Source organism: Tursiops truncatus, chromosome 8 (assembly GCF_011762595.2).
Source record: "Tursiops truncatus isolate mTurTru1 chromosome 8, mTurTru1.mat.Y, whole genome shotgun sequence".
NCBI lineage: Eukaryota > Metazoa > Chordata > Mammalia > Artiodactyla > Delphinidae > Tursiops > Tursiops truncatus.
In genome coordinates this window covers 99,537,878-99,556,265 of record NC_047041.1, presented here as the reverse complement: position 1 = coordinate 99,556,265, position 18,388 = coordinate 99,537,878, and the positions used below count along the sequence as shown (strand labels likewise).

Genomic DNA, 18,388 nt, shown 5'->3' with positions numbered 1-18,388 from the left:
GTGGAACATCCTGGATTGCTCTTCCAGGGACTGAAAGGGTGGGCGGCGGCCGAGGGAATAATATTGGGAACTCGCTTCCGACGGCCGTGTGGTCGAATTCCTCACCTCGAACAGTCTAGCCCTAAGGTTCGGACACAAAGAACGCTGAGCACGGAGCCACCTTTAGGTGGGCAGGGTCTGTGCTTTGTCCTGCCTCAGGTCCCCGCTGGTCCCTCGCGCTGCCGGAAAGTGGGCCAAAGGGGATATCCAGAACTGCGGGGGGGTCCCGAGGCCCTTCTTTGCCCACACCGAAGGTTTGTGACTTCCCTGGACACCACCCTCCATTTGCCCCTGGCCCAGGGCTCAGGCCACCGCCTGGTCTTCCCAACTTCGCATGGCCACTTGTACTCTCAGAGCCAATCAAACTCAACTCAGCCCTTTCCCCCACCAGACCTTGTCTTCTCAGGCCTCTGGGACTTGGCGCTGGACCTCCGATTCCCCGCAGGGCTACTCCCACTCTTTCAAGATATCTTGAATTTAGTTCAATTAATTCATCATGCGGCAACTATTTACTGAGTGCCCACTACAGTACTGTGCTTTATTAACTTTAGTGAATTAACCCTAATCTAGCCTTCCCCATGATATTTTATGATAAATCTGTTTGGACAGCACAGTTGCTGACACTCCCCATCTTACCCTACCCCACCCCCACTTTCTGGCCCCAGGATGTCGGGCAGCTAGGAACCTGACATCCAAAAGAGATGGATGGACAGCCTCGGGGCTGACAACATTCTGGGGCTGGGCCTCAGTTAGAGGCCCCCACCTTCTCCTTACACCAGATCAGAAGATTGCCATGGCCAGAATCTTCCCCTCCTTGCAGGGCCTCCCACACATTAGCCCAATCTCCCCACGGTGCCATGGTTCCCTTACCTCCCTTACCCCTTCACTATGCTAGGCCTTGGAGGCAGCTGGTACTGCAGAGGCCTTGAAAACCACCCAACTTCTCCCCACAGAGGTCCTTGGATTGAGAATGAGACAATTCACAGCAGGGACTGCCGGACATCAACACCATGAGGTGCCAACACTCTCAGGAACTTCTTGTTCCTGCGCACTGCCAGCTGGGTTATTTTCAGAGAGGCGCTGAAGGAAATAAGTTCTTTCTCCCTCTCCCACCTGGGCTGGAAGCCAAGATAGCTGTGTATTTGGAAGAAAGCAGAAGCCAAGATCTGAAGAAATAGAAAAGGTACCAAAGGAGAGCCAAGAGAGTGAAAAGGCTCATCCCGTGCCATTCCCCTTCCTTCTTCGTACCAGAGCCCATCCCCATCCCTCACCCCAGGCAAGCGGGTAGAGGTTGGAGTTCAGACCTGTGCTCAATGATGATAAGGAGTCCAGGGTGCCCTGGGCATGCCAACCAGGGGCTGTGAACAGACTTTATCACCAGCATGAAAGCTCAAAGTTAAGGACTGTGGGGTCAGACACTCTCCTTGAGATAGTCCAACATAACACCCCCATACATACACATAGTATCTTACTCACAGCCCCCCATGGCTCCAGAAAGATGAAACAAATCCCTCCTGCATGCGGTAAATAAGCTAACAACTTACCTTCCCAAGTTTATCACCCACCACACCTGCCACAGGGACCACCCTCCAGCAACATCAGCCTTCAAACACCCGTTAGTCCCACAACACACCCAGCTTTGTCAGGCCTCTGCATCTTTGTACATGCCATTCCCTCTGTGTTCTGCCCTTCCTGTTCTGCCACCCTGCCTCATAAGCTCCAATTCCTTCCAGACCTAGCTCAAATGATAGCTTTTCTCAACTCCCCCGAAAGGATTACTTTCCATCCACTGTGCACCTCTCTCTTCTACAATTCACGTCTCATTTGTTCATTACATTTCCTTGTCTGAGTGTCGGCGCTTCAAGACGAGTGGCAGGGGCCTCGTGCTATTTGTTCATGGACGTGCCTGCTCAGGGGTAGCACACAGTAGGCACTTTGTAAGTGTTTGGTAAACGAGTGGATGAACTATTATCAATCAAACCCAAATTGCTCCCTTCTTAGAAATAATTCAACAGAAGTAGCATGTATTTGAAAAGAAATGTGCACCTCAGTGTTCATAGCAGCACTATTTACAATTGCAAAGATATGGAGGCAACCTAAGTGTCATCAACAGATAAATGGATAAAGAAGACGTCATATATACATATATACACACATATACATGTATACACACATAATGGAATACTACTCAGCCATAAGAAAGAAGGAAATTTTGCCATTTGCAGCAATGTGGAAGGAACTTGGAGGGCATTATGCGACGTGAAATAAGTCAGAAAAAGAAAAATACTGTATGATATCCCTTATATGTGGAATCTAAAATATACAACAAACTAGTAAATATTATACAACAAAAAAGAAGCAGACTCACAGATAGAGAAAACAAACGTGGTTACCAGTGGCGGGAGGGGCAATATAGGGGTGAGGGAGCAGGAGATACAAACTACTGGGTATAAGATTGGCTCCAGGATGTACTATACGACATGGGGAATATAGCCAATATTTTTTAATAGCTGAAATGGAAAGTAACCTTTAAAATTGTATTAAAAATTTTTAATTAAAAAAATAAAATGCAGGGCTTCCCTGGTGGCGCAGTGGTTGAGTCCGCCTGCCGATGCAGAGGACGCGGGTTCGTGCCCCGGTCCGGGAAGATCCCACATGCCGCGGAGCGGCTGGGCCCGTGAGCCATGGCCGCTGAGCCTGCGCGTCCGGAGCCTGCGCTCCGCAACGGGAGAGGCCACAACAGTGAGAGGCCCGCGTACCGCAAAATAAATAAATGAATAAATAAATAATAAAATGCAAAAACAAAAGTAGCATGTGAAGGTAAAGGGATAAAAGTGAAAAGGAATTTAAACAACACTGTATGGTATCAAGATGAAGCTGTTTATGTAGGAAAACAAACCAAAACTTGTAACTGTTCAATCAAATAAAACAAAGAATAAATCTGGGTGAAGGAGAGGACAGAAAAGCAACAGGGCAAGACTGCAGAGAAGAGGACTGAAGGTGACTCGAGATCCTCAGATCCTACAATGCATGTTGCTAAATATAAAACTTAGTATTTACTATAGAATTCAAAGTATATAATGTGTTCAAGAAGAATTTAGCCTTCAAGAAAAGGCTGGGACAAAGCAAGGAAAAAAGCAGTTCAAGAGTCCAGAGGCCAATAAGGACGAAATAATGAGGCCACAAGCCTTCAGGACTTTACACTCACTCAGAAGATGGGGGTGGGGCCCTGAAGTTCAGAGGGCCAAGTGCACAGAGAAAGTTCCTTTCTAATCCCCTGTTGAAAAAATTCATGTCACCTGTTTCCCAACAAGTGAGGATTACTTGATCTTAGCCAAAAGATATGGAAGTTTTTTCCCCCTCAGTGTGTTAAAAAAAAAATTCCAAAGACAGAGCAAAGATGGGAGGATAGTTAGAAACTTAGGAGACTGTCCAACAGACACGGCAACGCTGCCAAAGCTGAAGACATAATTCCAAAACACCCAGAAAAAAAGCATTCAGGCTCTGCCTCTAAACTACCCATCAGCCTTGAGTTTAGCCATTTGAAAAATGGATGACGGCTGAAGTTAAGGAACCAAGCATTTGGAAGCCAAAGTGCAGCTGAGATGAAAGCAGAGGAGGAGGCTGACCCCAACCACAGGGGCCCACTTGGCCGCTGTTATTAGAAGAAGCGATGTTGAAATATTACTTTACTACAAATCCTGCAGAAGGGGCACTGGCTGCTGAAGAGAACTGTCAGAGCTGTCTTAGTGAAGGGTGAGGAACGTGAGGGGGAATAAAAGCCAGAAAGAGTAAAGGAAACGCCAACCAAAGCCTTCTCTTAGAAGAAGAGAAATGAAAACATCTGAAAAGTATCATACTCACAATGGACAAATGAATAACACTGCAGCAAGCCATTCTCTCTAATGCAACCAAGTATTAAAAGAGAAACACCAGAGATACAGCAGATCAAGTTATGGAAGAGTTAGAGAAGTACTTTTAACATATTACCCTTGGATAGATGACATCATATATTCAATTGATCAGGACTTCCCTGATCAGTTTCTTAACCACTGGTGGCGCAGTGGTTAAGAATCTGCCTGACAATGCAGGGGACACAGGTTCCAGCCGTGGTCCAGGAAGATCCCACATGCCGTGGAGCAACTAAGCCCGGCACCACAACTACTGAGCCTGCGCTCTAGAGCCCACGAGCCACGACTACTGAAGCCCGCGCTCCTAGAGCCCGTACTCCGCAACAAGAGAAGCCACCACAATGAGAAGCCCGTGCACCGCAACAAAGAGTAGCCCCCACCCGCCGCAACTAGAGAAAGCCCACACGCAGCAACAAAGACCCAACGCAGCCAAAAAACAAACAAAAAAACAAATTCAACTTTAAAAAAAAAAAAATCTCAACTTTAAAAACAAAAGATATTCAACTGATCAGAGACAGAATACTGATCTCATCAAAAGGCTAATTGGTAATAAGAGATTAAATGATTCCTTAAACGATCACCAAAGTACTCCAATGTCAGCTCCTTCTGCAGTTCTAGTCACGCAATACTGTTGGGTATTGTCATCTTCCCCATCTCCACTGCTCCTCAAAACTTTCTATCATCACATTCTTTAGAAGAAAGTCACTAAGTGTAGCCACACTCAAGAGGTATGAGGTTAAGCTCTGCCTCCCAGAGCTGGGAGTATCTTCATAAATTATTTGGGATTTTTCTGTATGGAAGATTTGTCTCTTTTCCCTTATTTATTTATTTATCTATTCATTTATTTATATCAGTATAAGTCAACATATGTATGTATTCTTGGATACTTATTTTATACTTTGGGTTAGAATCCAACACTATATTGCTTTGCTGCTCAAATTATTCCAGCTTTGGCCACTGTGAGCTCTTTCAGTCTGGCCACTGTGTCCTTTTAATACATTCCCCCCTCCCCCCCCCCCCCGCCCTTTTTGTAACACTACTCTGCTTTCTGGCACTGCAAGATGCTCCAGGTTCATCTTGTATATTCTCTAGGGCCCCAGCCCTAGAATCAGCCATTTCTCCAAGGAGCCCTGGTCCCTTTTATTGGAGAATGGTATTAGAAATCAAGATATGGGCACTCAGGTGTCTTTTTTTTTTGTTAATAAATTTATTTGTTTATTGGCTGTGTTGGGTCTTCGTTGCTGCACACGGGCTTTCTCTAGTTGCGGTGAGCGGGGGCTACTCTTCGTTGCGGTGTGCGGGCTTCTCATTGGGTGGCTTCCCCTATTGCAGAGCACAGGCTCTAGGCACGCGGGCTTCAGTAGTTGTGAAACGTGGGCTCAGTAGTTGTGGCTCGCGGTCTCCAGAGCGCAGGTTCAGTAGCTGTGTTGCCCGGGCTTAGTTGCTCCGCAGCATGTGGGATGTTCCGGGACCAGGGCTCAAACCGTATCCCCTGCATTGCAGGCAGATTCTTAACCACTGCGCCACCACGGAAGTCCCTCAGGTGTCCTTTGATGAACAAAAGTTATCCATCAAAAATATATCAGTCTCGGTAATCCGCCTGCCAATGCAGAGGACACGGGTTCGAGCCCTGGTCCCAGAAGATCCCACATGCCACGAAGCAACTAAGTTTGTGCGCCACAACTACTGAGCCTGCACTCTAGAGCCTGCGAGCCACAACTGCTGAGCCCACAAGACACAACTACCAAAGCCCACACACCTAGAGCCCGTGATCCACAACAAGAGAGGCCACTACAATGAGAAGCCCCTGCACCGCAACGAAGAGTAGCCCCCACTCGCCACAACCAGAGAAAGCCCATGTGTAGCAACGAAGACCCAACACAGCCAAAAATAAATCAATAAAATAAAATAAATTTAAAAATATATATATATATCAGTCTCGGGACTTCCCTGGTGATCCAGTGGTTAAGACTCCACATTCCCAATGCAAGGGGCCCAGGTTCGATCCCTGCTCAGTGAACTAGATCCTGCGTGCCACAACTAAAGATCCTGCATGCTGCAACTAAAGATCCCACATGCCACAACTAAAAGATCCCACATGCCACAACTAAAGATCCCACATGCCGCAACTAAAGATCCCGCATGCCGCAACTAAAAGATCCCACATGCCACAACTAAGACCCGGAGCAGCCAAATAAATAAATAAATAAAATATTAAAAAAGCAAATAAATAAAGGGCCTGTATTATTTAATATATATGTATATATTAAATATATATATATCAGTTATATATTTATATATTATTAAATATACACATGTATATCAGTCTTGGGAATTCCCTGGCAGTCCAGTGGTTAGGACTCTGCACTTTCACTGCTGATGGCGTGAGTGCGATCCCTAGTCAAGGAACTAAGACCCCACAAGATACGTGGCGCAGCCAAAAAAAATTTTTTTCTTTAAATATATATATATATATATCTCTCTCTCAGTCTTTTCTTGTATACTCTGGTTTTGGGGGTTTTTAGTGTCCTATTTTTTTTTTCAACATCTTTATTGGAGTAAATTGCTTTACATTGTTGTGTTAGTTTCTGCTGTATAACCAAGTGAATCAGCTATAAGTATACTTATATCCCCATATCCCCATATCCTCTCCCTCTTGCATCTCCCTCCCACCCTCCCTACCCCACCCCTCTAGGCGGTCACAAAGCACCGAGCTGATCTCCCTGTGCTATGCGGCTGCTTCCCACTAGCCATATTACATTTGGTAGTGTATATATATCAATGCCACACTCTCACTTCATCCCAGCTTGCCCCCTCCCCTTGTTCTTAAGTCCATTCTCTACATCTGCGTCTTTATTCCTGTCCTCCCCCTAGGTTCTTCAGAACCATTTTTTTTTTTTAGATTCCATATATATGTGTTAGCATACGGTATTTGTTTTTCTCCTTCTGACTTACTTCACTCTGTATGACAGATTCTAGGTCCAGCCACCTCACTACAAATAACTCAATTTTGTTTCTTTTTATGGATGAGTAATATTCTATTGTATATATGTGCCACATCTTCTTTATCCATTCATCTGTCGACGGACTTTAATGTCCTATTTTTTAAATCTTTCCTTACTTCAAGGCCTGAAAGATACTCATCTATATTTTCTACACAAAAAAAGGAAGGTTTTATTTTTGACATTGCAATCCTTAATCAATCTTTAGTTTATGTTTACTTATGGCATAAGGTAGAGAGCCTATCTAATTTTTTTTCCACATGGGTAACTGTAACACAATTAAAATACATATATATATTCGGTCTTTGTCCCTAGTTCCTGACAGAGAGCTCCTAACTCCCTTAGAATCTCGTGGGTGATAGGAATGTCTTTTGTTTTAATGAGGCCACTCTTGGTGGACTTCTAGAAAACTTGAAGATGGGGGCTGGTTATCAGAAAGTCATGATTGGAAGGTTGGAAGGTTCCCCCCAACCTCTGGGAAGGGGAGAGGGGCTAGAGACTGGGTTAATCACCAATGGCAATGATTTAATCACTCATACCTACATAATGAAACCTCCATTAAAAACCCCTAAATGATAGGGTTCACAGTTTCCGAGTTGGTGAACACATCAGGGTGCGGGTAAGGCGGCACAAACACCCCCACTCCTTGCCCTATGCATTCTTCCATTTGGCTGTTCCTGAGTTGCATCCTTTATAATAAACTGATAATAGTAAAACGCTGTACACGTCCTCAGTCCCTCAAGGGCCCCATTTATTCTCAAATCTACTAAAGGACCCCCAGATCTTTGTTCATCTTTAGTTAGTTCTATATTTCTACTTATTCAAAATTAATCTTATCTTGCCATTCCCACAATCCCCTATAGCCTCTCCTCCTCAATCCCCCTGCTCAATATCACAGTTCAGTGAGTGACACTGGCATTCTTCCAGTTTTCTAGGCCAGAAGCACTTGGGCAATTTTCTTAGCTCTTACATCTCCCTATCCTCCTTGTCCAGCTAGATGCTGGCATAAACTCTGTAGCCTGGTTAATATAATTACAGTATCTCCACTTAAAGAAAAACAGAAACTTCTCCTGCCTGCTATCACACAGTTCTCTAAACAAGTTGGAAATGGTTCCAAGTCTCCATCCAGACTTAAAATGTGCCAGCTCTTTTTTTTTTTTTTTTTTTTTTGCGGTACGCGGGCCTCTCACTGTTGTGGCCTCTCCCGTTGCGGAGCACAGGCTCCGGACGCGCAGGCTCAGCGGCCATGGCTCACGGACCCAGCAGCTCCGCGGCATGTGGGATCTTCCCGGACTGGGGCACGAACCCGTGTCCCCTGCATCGGCAGGCGGACTCTCAACCACTGCGCCACCAGGGAAGCCCCAAAATGTGCCAGTTCTTGATCCTGCATTCAGTATTTCAAATCCTGTCTTATAAATGTATTTATACAAATATATTTGTATTTAATATAAGACAATGTATTAATATATTTGCATAAGCAAATGTATTAATAAACGAAGCTCTCAAGCACTTTTGATTTTCACAGGCATTCAAAATGGCTAAATGTTACCAGAGCCCTAAAGACACATAATGAGATGTTGGGATCTTAGATTTCAATATGCACTTCCTGAACAGAAACTCTTCCTTCATTCCCTCAAGGCAAGTGACTCGGTATTTGAATAGCTCCACCCACATCTGCCCCTGCTCCTGCCTGTGCTCCCTTTTGGGTCAATTATAGGAAAAATCCTCTTAGGGCTCCATGCAGGGAAATAGATGCCTGACTACCTTTTTCAAAAAAAATTTTATATTCAGTAAGGTGAAAAGGGGGTATATAGTGTTGAGAAGTAGACATTTAGGGACAAGAATGGAATATAACAGAAACCTGAATTTGAAATAACCACTCACTCTGGACCTAAAGTGGTTAATTTCAACAACTCTCTGTAAAATAATTTGGACTACAGATAAACTAAAGACAAATTAAAAAAAAAAAAGTAAAATACATCACTAAGAAGGGAAACCCTCTTTTCTATTTCAAAATAGAAACTGTTACACTAATGAAATGCTAACTAGAATGTAACCAATCTGAGAAAGGAAATAAACTTTTTCCTTACAATCAGTGATTACCACAGCCTGATTTTCACAGCTTCTTTTGAACCATTATAAGTCCCCAATAACACATGTTCCCAGAGGTGCTGCAATACCAGGCTGTGATACTGCGATATAAGAAATATGTATTTGGGACTTCCCGGGTGGTCCAGTGGTTATGACTCCGCACTTCCCCTGCAGGGAGCACGGGTTCAATCCCCTAGCCAGGGAACTAAGAACCCATATGCGGTGCAGCCAACAGAAGGAAGGAAGGAATTTGGTCTTCATTCCACTTTCCTGGAACAAGAGCTTCTAAAACCTTTGGAATCTCTAGAGTAAAGAGTGTCATTTTGTATGTTAACAAGGTGACCTGGGTGGGGGTGGGTGGGTTCCAGGATGAAGACTTGTTGCCAGAAGAACCTGAGTAATTAGGAGTTTGGAACTTTCAGCGCCACCCCTCGGCCTCCAGAGGGAGAGGAGCTGAAGCCTGAGTAATCACCAATGGCCAGTGATCATGCCTATCTAATGGAAACACCATACAAATCCTAATCAACAGGGTTTGGAGAGCTTCCAGGCTGATGAACACATCCATTTGCCAAGCAGATGTCACACCTCAAGTCCACAGGGTCATAAGACTCTGCACTTGGAACCTCACCCTATGTACCTCTTCATCTGGCTGTTCATTTGTATGCTTTATAATATCCTTTATAATGAACTGATAATAGTATGTAAAGTATTTCCCTGAGTTCTATGAGCTGTTATAGCAAATTCAAACCTGAGGAGGGGGTTGTGGGAACCCCTAATCTTTAGCCAACTCAAAAGTGTGGGTAACTTGCAGATCCACTACTTGAGATTGTTGTGTGAAGTGGGGAACAGTCTGTGAGACTGAGCCCTTACTTAACCTGTGGGGTCTGTGCAACCCCAGGTAGTTTTAGAACTGAATGAAATTGTAGGACATCCAGTTGGTGTCCCCACAGCATTGGAGAATTGCTTGGTGGAAAACCCACACATTAAGTGTCAGAAGTACTCTGTGCAGAAAACATCATGGTAGTTAGCAGTAAACAGGCCATTAAAGCAGATTCTTCTCACAGACCCTCGCACTCAAATCTGGAAATGTTATTTAAGGAAGCTTTTTTCTTACTCATTTCACTCAACAGAAAAGGTACAAAATATCTACGGAAATGTAGACATTTAGAGAGATATTTTTAAATAGCAGAAATCTAGATTCTGGTTATCACACTTCCATGAAAAGAGTAAATGATCTCAAACAAAAATTTGTACTATTGGGCTTCCCTGGTGGCGCAGTGGTTGAGAGTCCGCCTGCCGATGCAAGGCACGCGGGTTCGTGCCCCGGTCCGGGAAGATCCCACATGCCGCGGAGCGGCTGGGCACGTGAGCCATGGCCGCTGAGCCTGAGCGTCCGGAGCCTGTGCTCCGCAGCGGGAGAGGCCACAACGGTGAGAGGCCCGCGTACCGCAAAAAAAAAAAAAAAGAAAGAAAAAAATTTGTACAGTTAAAGGTGCTAACTAGAGACAAAATTAAAACTCAAAAGTCTAAGAAAAATGGGTCTTATAGCAAGTTTGGAAAGGGGAGTCCTTTTTCATCCTCAAATTAGAAAGCAGCATTAGAACTGAGTTACCATAGAGCAAGTTTCTTTTTTTTTTTTTAACACTAAAGAGGCGTTTAATTATGTAGCGTTATTTCTAAGTACAAAGACTTTCCCAATCACATCACTTAGAGATCATTTTCTCCACTGCTCTGTTTGGCCGCCAGTCTCTTGTCTCTCTCCTCAGCAATGGTAAGGTGGACACCCTTTCCACGAGGAAGAGAGATCCATGGTTTTTCGCCTTTGCCAATAACGAAAATGTTGGAGAGCTGGGTGGCAAAGCTATTGCCGTTGGCATCTTTCACATGAACTACATCAAAAGCACCAGGATGTCTCTCCCGGTTAGTGATCACACCAATTCTTCCCAGGTTAGCACCTCCAGTCACCATGCACAGGTTACCAGTGTCAAATTTGATGAAATCAGTAATCTTGCCAGTCTCCAAATCAATCTGAATGGTGTCATTCACCTTGATGAGGGGATCAGGGTAGCGGATGGTGCGAGCATCATGGGTCACCAGATGAGGGATTCCTTTTGTCCCCACAAAGATCTTTCTCACTTTGCATAACTTATACTCGGCCTCCTCAGGTGTAATACGATGAACAGCAAAGCGACCCTTGGTGTCATAGATCAGACGAAAATTCTCTCCAGTCTTGTCAATGCTGATGACATCCATAAAACCAACAGGGTAGGTTATATCAGTGCGGACCTTGCCATCAATCTTAATGAAACGCTGCATGCAGATCTTCTTTACTTCATCTCCTGTTAGGGCATATTTAAGTCTGTTCCTTAGGAAAATAATTAGGGGGAGACATTCCCTCAGCTTGTGGGGACTGGTAGATGGACGAGGAGCAAACACACCAGTCAGTTTATCCAGCATCCAATGCTTTGGAGCTGCTACGCGCTTCAGGTGCTTTTTGGGACCACGAGCCATGGCTGCGCTAGGCACGGAAAGAGTGAGCAAGTTTCTTTAAAACAGTAATATCAATAATTTACAAAACACTTGTATAGGTAACTAAAATTTGATTTGGGGAATAAAACTGATACCTAAATGTTTTTCTTACTTATAGAAAATAAAATTCTGTATAGAAAAATCAAACTGAATCTAGACAAATTATTAGAATAAGAGTTCAATAAAATACTAGACATAAAATAATATACAAAACCAATTCTGTTCTGTACACCAGTAGCAAACAACTAGAAAATGTCTTTTTTTTTAAAGTTGCCATATATACTAGCAATGAAAACTAAGAGCTAAGATAAAAATCTAACAGTAAATAGATAACTTCTTTATGAAGGAAAAGATAATATCCTACAGAAACTCATTCACACAAAAAACACTGAGTACCTAGTATGTGCCAGGCACTTTTCTATGAGCTGGGGTGGTAGCGAGGAAAGAGACCCTGCTTTCATGAAGCTTAATTCCACTGAGTGAAAGAAAGACAATTAAAAAATACTCAACCATACACACGTATGTCAAATGATTACAAGTGCTTTGAAAAGATAGAGGAGGGTGAGAAGGAGACTACTTTATTCAAGGAAATCATCTCTGATGAGGTGACATTTGAGCAAAGACCCAAGGAGGTAAAGGAACAAAGGAGCTTTCTAAAAGAAAGTTTTCTAGGTGAGGGAATAATAGCAAGTGTAAAGACCAAAAGGAGAAGTGTCACATATTCATGAATAGAAAGATTCGATGTCATAAAGAAATTAATGCTCCCTGATGAAATAAAATTAAGTCAAGATAAGAAAAATTTAACATAAAGTTTTTCTCTGCAGTTTGAGCCACTCCACTGCCCTTTCAGTGTGCATTGTGCATCTGCATTATGCGTTAACTAGATCCCCTTAGAACACACAGCAATGCCTGCTTGCAAAAAGAAACAGCAAACAAACAAACAAAGCAATTTCCTCCTGGCACCAGGAAGGTAACTCCTCAGAAGATAAGATAACATTCCTTTCTCAATTCTGTAAGGGGTCACAATAACTCACAGCTCGCCTTGTTGGACTATGTTACTTTGATTTATGACCCTTTGTCTCAAAAACTTATAAAACTGTGCTTTGACCTCTAACAGAGGAATAGTCCTCAGAGCTTTCTGAAAGACTGTCTCCTGGGTTATAATCCTCAGGTTGGCTTAAATAAAAATTTCCAGTTCTTTCTTAGGTTGACTATTGGTTAATTTTTTCATTGACATCCCTGAACAATCTGTCTATCCACTGCAATTCCAATACAAATCTGAATATCTATTCTTGGGAACTTTATGATTCTATAACACGTGTAAGAGAAAAGGGCCAAAAACAGTAAAGATATTTTTTTTAAAAAGTAATATTTTTGAAGACAAATCCTACCATATACCAAGCATGTTATATTCTTAAGTAATAATAATAGCATGCTAAAGTAATAATAATAGCATGCTATAGCCACAGGGATGGACAAACGGACCAATAGAACAGAATATGAAATCTAAAAGAAACTCATGCATATTTGAAACCTTAATATATGCAGAGATAATATTACAATCACTGGAGGAAGGAATAGCTATTCACCAAATGGTGCTGAAAAAAATAAAATTAGGTCATTATTTAAAAGTAAACACAATAATATATTCCAAGTGATTAAAAGACCTAAGTATGAAAAGCAAATATTTAAAATTTTTAGAAAAAAAATTAGAATATCTTTCTGACTTCAAGGTAAGGAAGGAGTTCTTAAACAAGACACAAAAGCACAAAACATTAAGAAAAGAACTGATAAATTCTGCAAGAAAAATCTGTGCATCACGAGACCATAACAAACAGAAAAGACAAGCCACAAACGGGAGAAGACATAGTATCTGAAACTAATCAAACAACAGAGTCTTGCATAAAACATATAACTCACTGAAAACCAGTAAGGAAAAGGCCAACAACCTGGTAGGAAAAAAAAAAATTTACAGACTACGAACAGTCATTTCACAAAATTGGCTACACCAAAGAATGGCCAGTGAACTCTTGACACATTACATAACCTTAGTAGTAACCAAGAAAATGCAAATTAAAATCACAACAAAATATAATTTTATGTCCATCAGATTGGCAATATTAAAACATCTGACTGAACCAAGTGATGACAAGAACATGAAATTGCATAAGTGACAACATTAACTGGTACAATCTCTCTAGGTGAGCAATTTGCAAAAGCCTGTAGAATTGAAAATACTCATAGCTATTACCCAGAAATGACATTCCTGGATTCATAACCCAGAGAAACTCTCATCCACATGCACAAAGCAATATACAAAGGATTTCACTGCAGCACTGGCTAAGTAGTAAAAACTTGGAAATCTTAAAAAGGGTTTATCACTAGGGGACAAAATAATTTGTAGAAAACGTCTAATTAGAGTACTATAACTAAATCTTAAAGAGCTAGGGCACAAAAAGACAGAAAAAATGCATCAAAACTGTAATGTTAAAGAAAAAGGGGGAAATAGCAGGTTTCACCTTAAAATTTTTTTCCAAAAACTAAATGATACACAGAACACCCGCAGTCTGCATTTTCTTTTTAATAAATTTATTTATTTATTTATTTATTTTTGGCTGTGTTGGGTCTTCGTTGCTGTGCGGCCTTTCTCTAGCTGTGGCAAGAGGGGGCTACTCTTTGTTGCAGTGCGTGGGCTTCGCAGTGCGTGGGCTTCTCATTGCGGTGCCTTCTCTTATTGCGAAGCACGGGTCTCTAGGCGTGTGGGTTTCAGCAGTTGTTGCACACAGGCTCAGTAGTTGTGGCTCACGGGCTCTAGAGCGCAGGCTCAGAGTTGCGGTGCACGGGCTTAGTTGCTCCGTGGCATGCGGGATCTTCCTGGACCAGGGCTCAAACCCGTGTCCCTTGCACTGGCAGGCAGATTCTTAACCACTGTGCCACCAGGGAAGTCCAACAGTCTGCACTTTAATTGACATCTATCCCAAAAGGGAGAACCACACCATTCATGGAGGAACTGAGACAGCAGACTGATTTGTGGAATGGAAGGAACAAGCCTCTGGTTCATCTCCCTGTTCCAAAATTCCACTTAATAAGGTATCCTCAGGGCTTCCCTGGTGGTGTATTGGTTAAGAATCTGCCTGCCAACACAGGGGACACGGGTTCGAGCCCTGGTTTGGGAAGATCCCACATGCCACAGAGCAACTAAGCCCATGTGCCATAACTACTGAGCCTGCGCTCTAAAGCCCACGAGCCACAACTACTGAAGCCCGGGCGCCTAGAGCCCGTGCTCCACAACAAAAGAAGACACTGCAATGAGGAGCCCACGCACCGCAATGAAGAGTAGCCCTCGCTCGCCGCAACTAGAGAAAGCCCGCGCACAGCAACGAACACCCAACCTAGCCAAAAATAAAATAAATATAATAAATTATTTTTTTAATAAAATAAAATAAATAAAGTATCCTCAGGTAGAGGATTTATGAGATGTTAAATGATAAGAACAGATACTAACCTTGATCTTGGGCCAAAAACCAAAGAAACAACCTATAATTAAGATTCCCTAACCAACAAGGACCTACTGTATAGCACAGGAAACTATATTCAATATTTCGTAATAACCTATAAGGGAAAAAATCTGAAAAGAATGTATCTATGCATATGTGTGTGTGTGATATGTGTGTGTGTGTATATATATATATATATATATAGGTGTGTGTGTGTATACATGTAGCTGAATCACTGTGCTGTACACCTGAAACTGACACAACATTGTAAATCAACTACACTTCAATTAAAAAAGAGAAAAGTTCTCATCAGGCTTTGCTTCCCAAACTTTCATGCAAGGCCATAGAAGCAGCCTTAAAGTTGTTCCTTTTAAAATTCCACATATTTGGCTCTTCCAAAAACCAGTCTAATCCTTCCCTGGGAGAGCTTCCCACTGTCACACTCCTCCACGGTTCAGGAAATAAGGAAATTCTGTTCTCAGATTGAATTTTTGCCCTACAGGTGAACATCCTATCCTGCTCCTTGCAGAGCACTGCTCATTTGCTTATTCCTACTCCTCTACTAGTAGAGGCAGTGCCTCTTGCTGCCAGGAGAGGGCAGACCAATTCCCTGGAGCAGCTGCCATCCTCCCAGAAAGATTCCTGTTAGAGGAACCTGTTTATAGTTCAAAAGTATTTCTTCTAACAACCTCTTCAGGAGCTTACTTCATAGCACAGAGCAGGTAATCAATGAATTCTAGTGACACGCCTTGTTATACATGATGGGGATAAAGTAATAAATTATTCAGACAAGATTTCTGACCTCAGGGAATATATGCCAGCAAGGGGTCAGGTAGAGCGACGACGGGGAGGGAAGGAGTGGTGTTATTGAAACTGAAAAGGGAAACTGGGCCTTGCTGGCTCTGTTGGTAGTGAGACAGGAAGACAAGAGTACAGCCATTTCGGAAAAGAACCGAGGAACGGCCTTGAGCAAAACAGGCCTTCAAGCTAAAGAACAAAGGCCCTGGGGGCCTGAGTCCCAGAGACAAAAACCAGGCTCGCATGAAGAAAAGATTAACTTTATCTCTGTTACACTAACCTAGCTGCCACAAGACAAGAAGCTCAACTATAAATTTTAACCTTATCTGTTCCTGTGCTTTCTTGCAGAAAATTCTCATGCATTTCTTTCCCCTCACAGAAGCACTCCCTATTCCTGACAGCCAACCTGGGGCCACCTGCTGCGGATCAAAGAGCTTTGATGATTTCTGGAAATTATCATTCATCATGAGACAAACCCTCCCTTTTGTTATAAAAGCAACTCGCCCCTTCTACTCAGGGAGCTGGCTCTTTTTTTTTTTTCCTGCCTTCTCCCTTGTGCACAAGCTATCTCTTTTAATAAAAAGCTTTGCTTGCCTGAGAGTCTTGTAGAAGCGATATTCATTTCTACAGTATTGCTGTCCAAGAGTCTGGAAAGGGCCTGGTAACAGTAGGAACAGACTTTAAGAGCAAAGGAGGAGGATTCTGAGCTGAGATCAGCTTTTTTATTTGGAAAGATCACTCTGGCTATCCTGGGGAGAATGGATTAGAAGGGGGTAGAGTCAGAGCCAGGGAACCTGGTTAGGAATCTCTAGCAGAAATCCAGGGGTGAAGGGCTTGAACTAGGGTACTGAGAAAGAGAAAAGTAGCTGCTAATGTCCAGAAGCTGGCCTGGCCCTCACTGCTAGGCCTTGGTGTTCTCATGTTGAACATAAATAACATCAGACAAGTCTACTCTGTGGTCATGGTGGATGAAGAAAAAAACCAGAACAAGATCATTCACATAATCACGTCTAAACACAAACGAAAACGTGAACAAAAGTCCAAACATCTCTCCATCCTGGCTAATACGAGTGACTGCTGCTACTTCACCAATTACAGATTCAGCCTCATTGTAGTCTCCCCTCTTTCTAGATAAGACTTATTAAGATATCCAATAACAAAATGATCCCACTTCCTGAAAACACCCAGAGTAAAGCCCCACGAGCTTAAACCCTCACCCAAATCACCTAACGCCAGCCCAAATCCTGTAAGTTTTTCTAACACTCTCCCCCCCATGGTGTGTGTTCTTCCTCCTGTAACAAGTAATAAATCCAACCTGCTCTGATACAAGTACGTTCCTGACAGTCTTCAGCTGGAGGGCATTTACAGTATGGAGGCAGTGGGGATAATGTCTGTCTTGGACAACTGAGTAAAAGAGGGCACGCTGGAGAAGGAACAGATTTGTGGAGAAAGATGATGAATTCAGTTTTGGACAAGTTGAGCCAGATGTTGATGAACCATCCCAGTGAACACGTCTGGCAGTCAGATACAAGGGTCTGCAGTTCAGGAGATCCTGGATTGAGATGAAGTTTGGGAGATGGCGGAATATGTATAGTTAATGAAGTCATGGTCATGGATAAATTGGTCTAGCCAGACTGAGAAAACAAGTGGATCCAGGACAGAACGCTGAGTGCAATGGGTTGAAGAGAGAATGGGAAGTTAGAAAGTCGCTGGAGTGGGTACCCAGCAGTTTCAAAGATTTCTACTTTGTCTTTCCCAGACCAAAGACTCAATGTGGGGGTTACTCCAGGTCCAAGTATATCAATCCCATTAAGCACTTGGGGACCAGGGATATGATCACTGGTTAAGAATCCAAGGACTTCAGGGAGCTTTCTTGGGACCCAGGACTCAACCCCTGGCAAGGATTCCAGTGCGTGGGGCAAAATCACTGCTATGGTGGCTCGTAGAAGCTTTGAGAAAGCAATGGCCTATGCTGAGTGAAACAGATATGCCTGACTTGCCCTAGTAGGTGGTAGAGGAAGGAATACAGAGGCTGAAGAAAGCAGGCATGCCAGAATGGATATATTAGGTGAGGTCAGAAGACCCACCAGAGAATTGTGTTCCAAGAAAGGGCCCAGAGGACACAATATTCACCAAGGCCATCTACTGAGAGGGGTATCAGCATCACTAAGAAGTTCAGGGGTGGTTCTCCTCTATGGTGGAGGAGAGGAAGTCACAGAGCTGAGCTACTTAACATGAGATGTATGGGGATGGTACTCCCTGCCCATCCCCATCAAGTAAAACAGAAGAGGTTTAACAGAAGCACTGCTTAACTGCCAGAAGCCAGAAAGCTGTAATTACCATAAGAACGGCAAGATTGGAGGGTTAGCCTTGGGGCCTTGACCCATCAGAGACAGTTGTAGATATAATAAACAATGGTATCCCTAGCGGGAAAATAGATGGGAAGCCAAGGAAGCCAAGAATGCTGCTGAACATCTACAACCTGAAGAAAGAAAGAAGAAAGGAGCAGAAGGCTAAATAC

General features: G+C 43.1%; 1 protein-coding gene, 1 long non-coding RNA gene and 1 pseudogene across 2 annotated transcripts; 1 reads left to right on the top strand and 2 right to left on the bottom strand.

Moving 5' to 3' along the window:
• The first annotated feature begins 95 nt into the window (after window positions 1-95).
• On the top strand, window positions 96-16,448 carry LOC141279404 (uncharacterized). Its single transcript, XR_012333578.1, has 3 exons — window positions 96-293; window positions 993-1,222; window positions 16,247-16,448. It is a non-coding gene; the product is annotated as an uncharacterized lncRNA (long non-coding RNA).
• On the bottom strand, window positions 10,736-11,589 carry LOC117313180 (small ribosomal subunit protein eS4, X isoform-like). The gene has a single exon (XM_033860881.2). The coding sequence runs from the start codon at window positions 11,552-11,554 to the stop codon at window positions 10,751-10,753; it is 804 nt and encodes a 267-aa protein (XP_033716772.1). The 5' UTR covers window positions 11,555-11,589; the 3' UTR covers window positions 10,736-10,750.
• Window positions 14,993-15,109, bottom strand: LOC117313467 (U2 spliceosomal RNA; annotated as a pseudogene).
• Window positions 16,449-18,388: the final 1,940 nt, after the last annotated feature.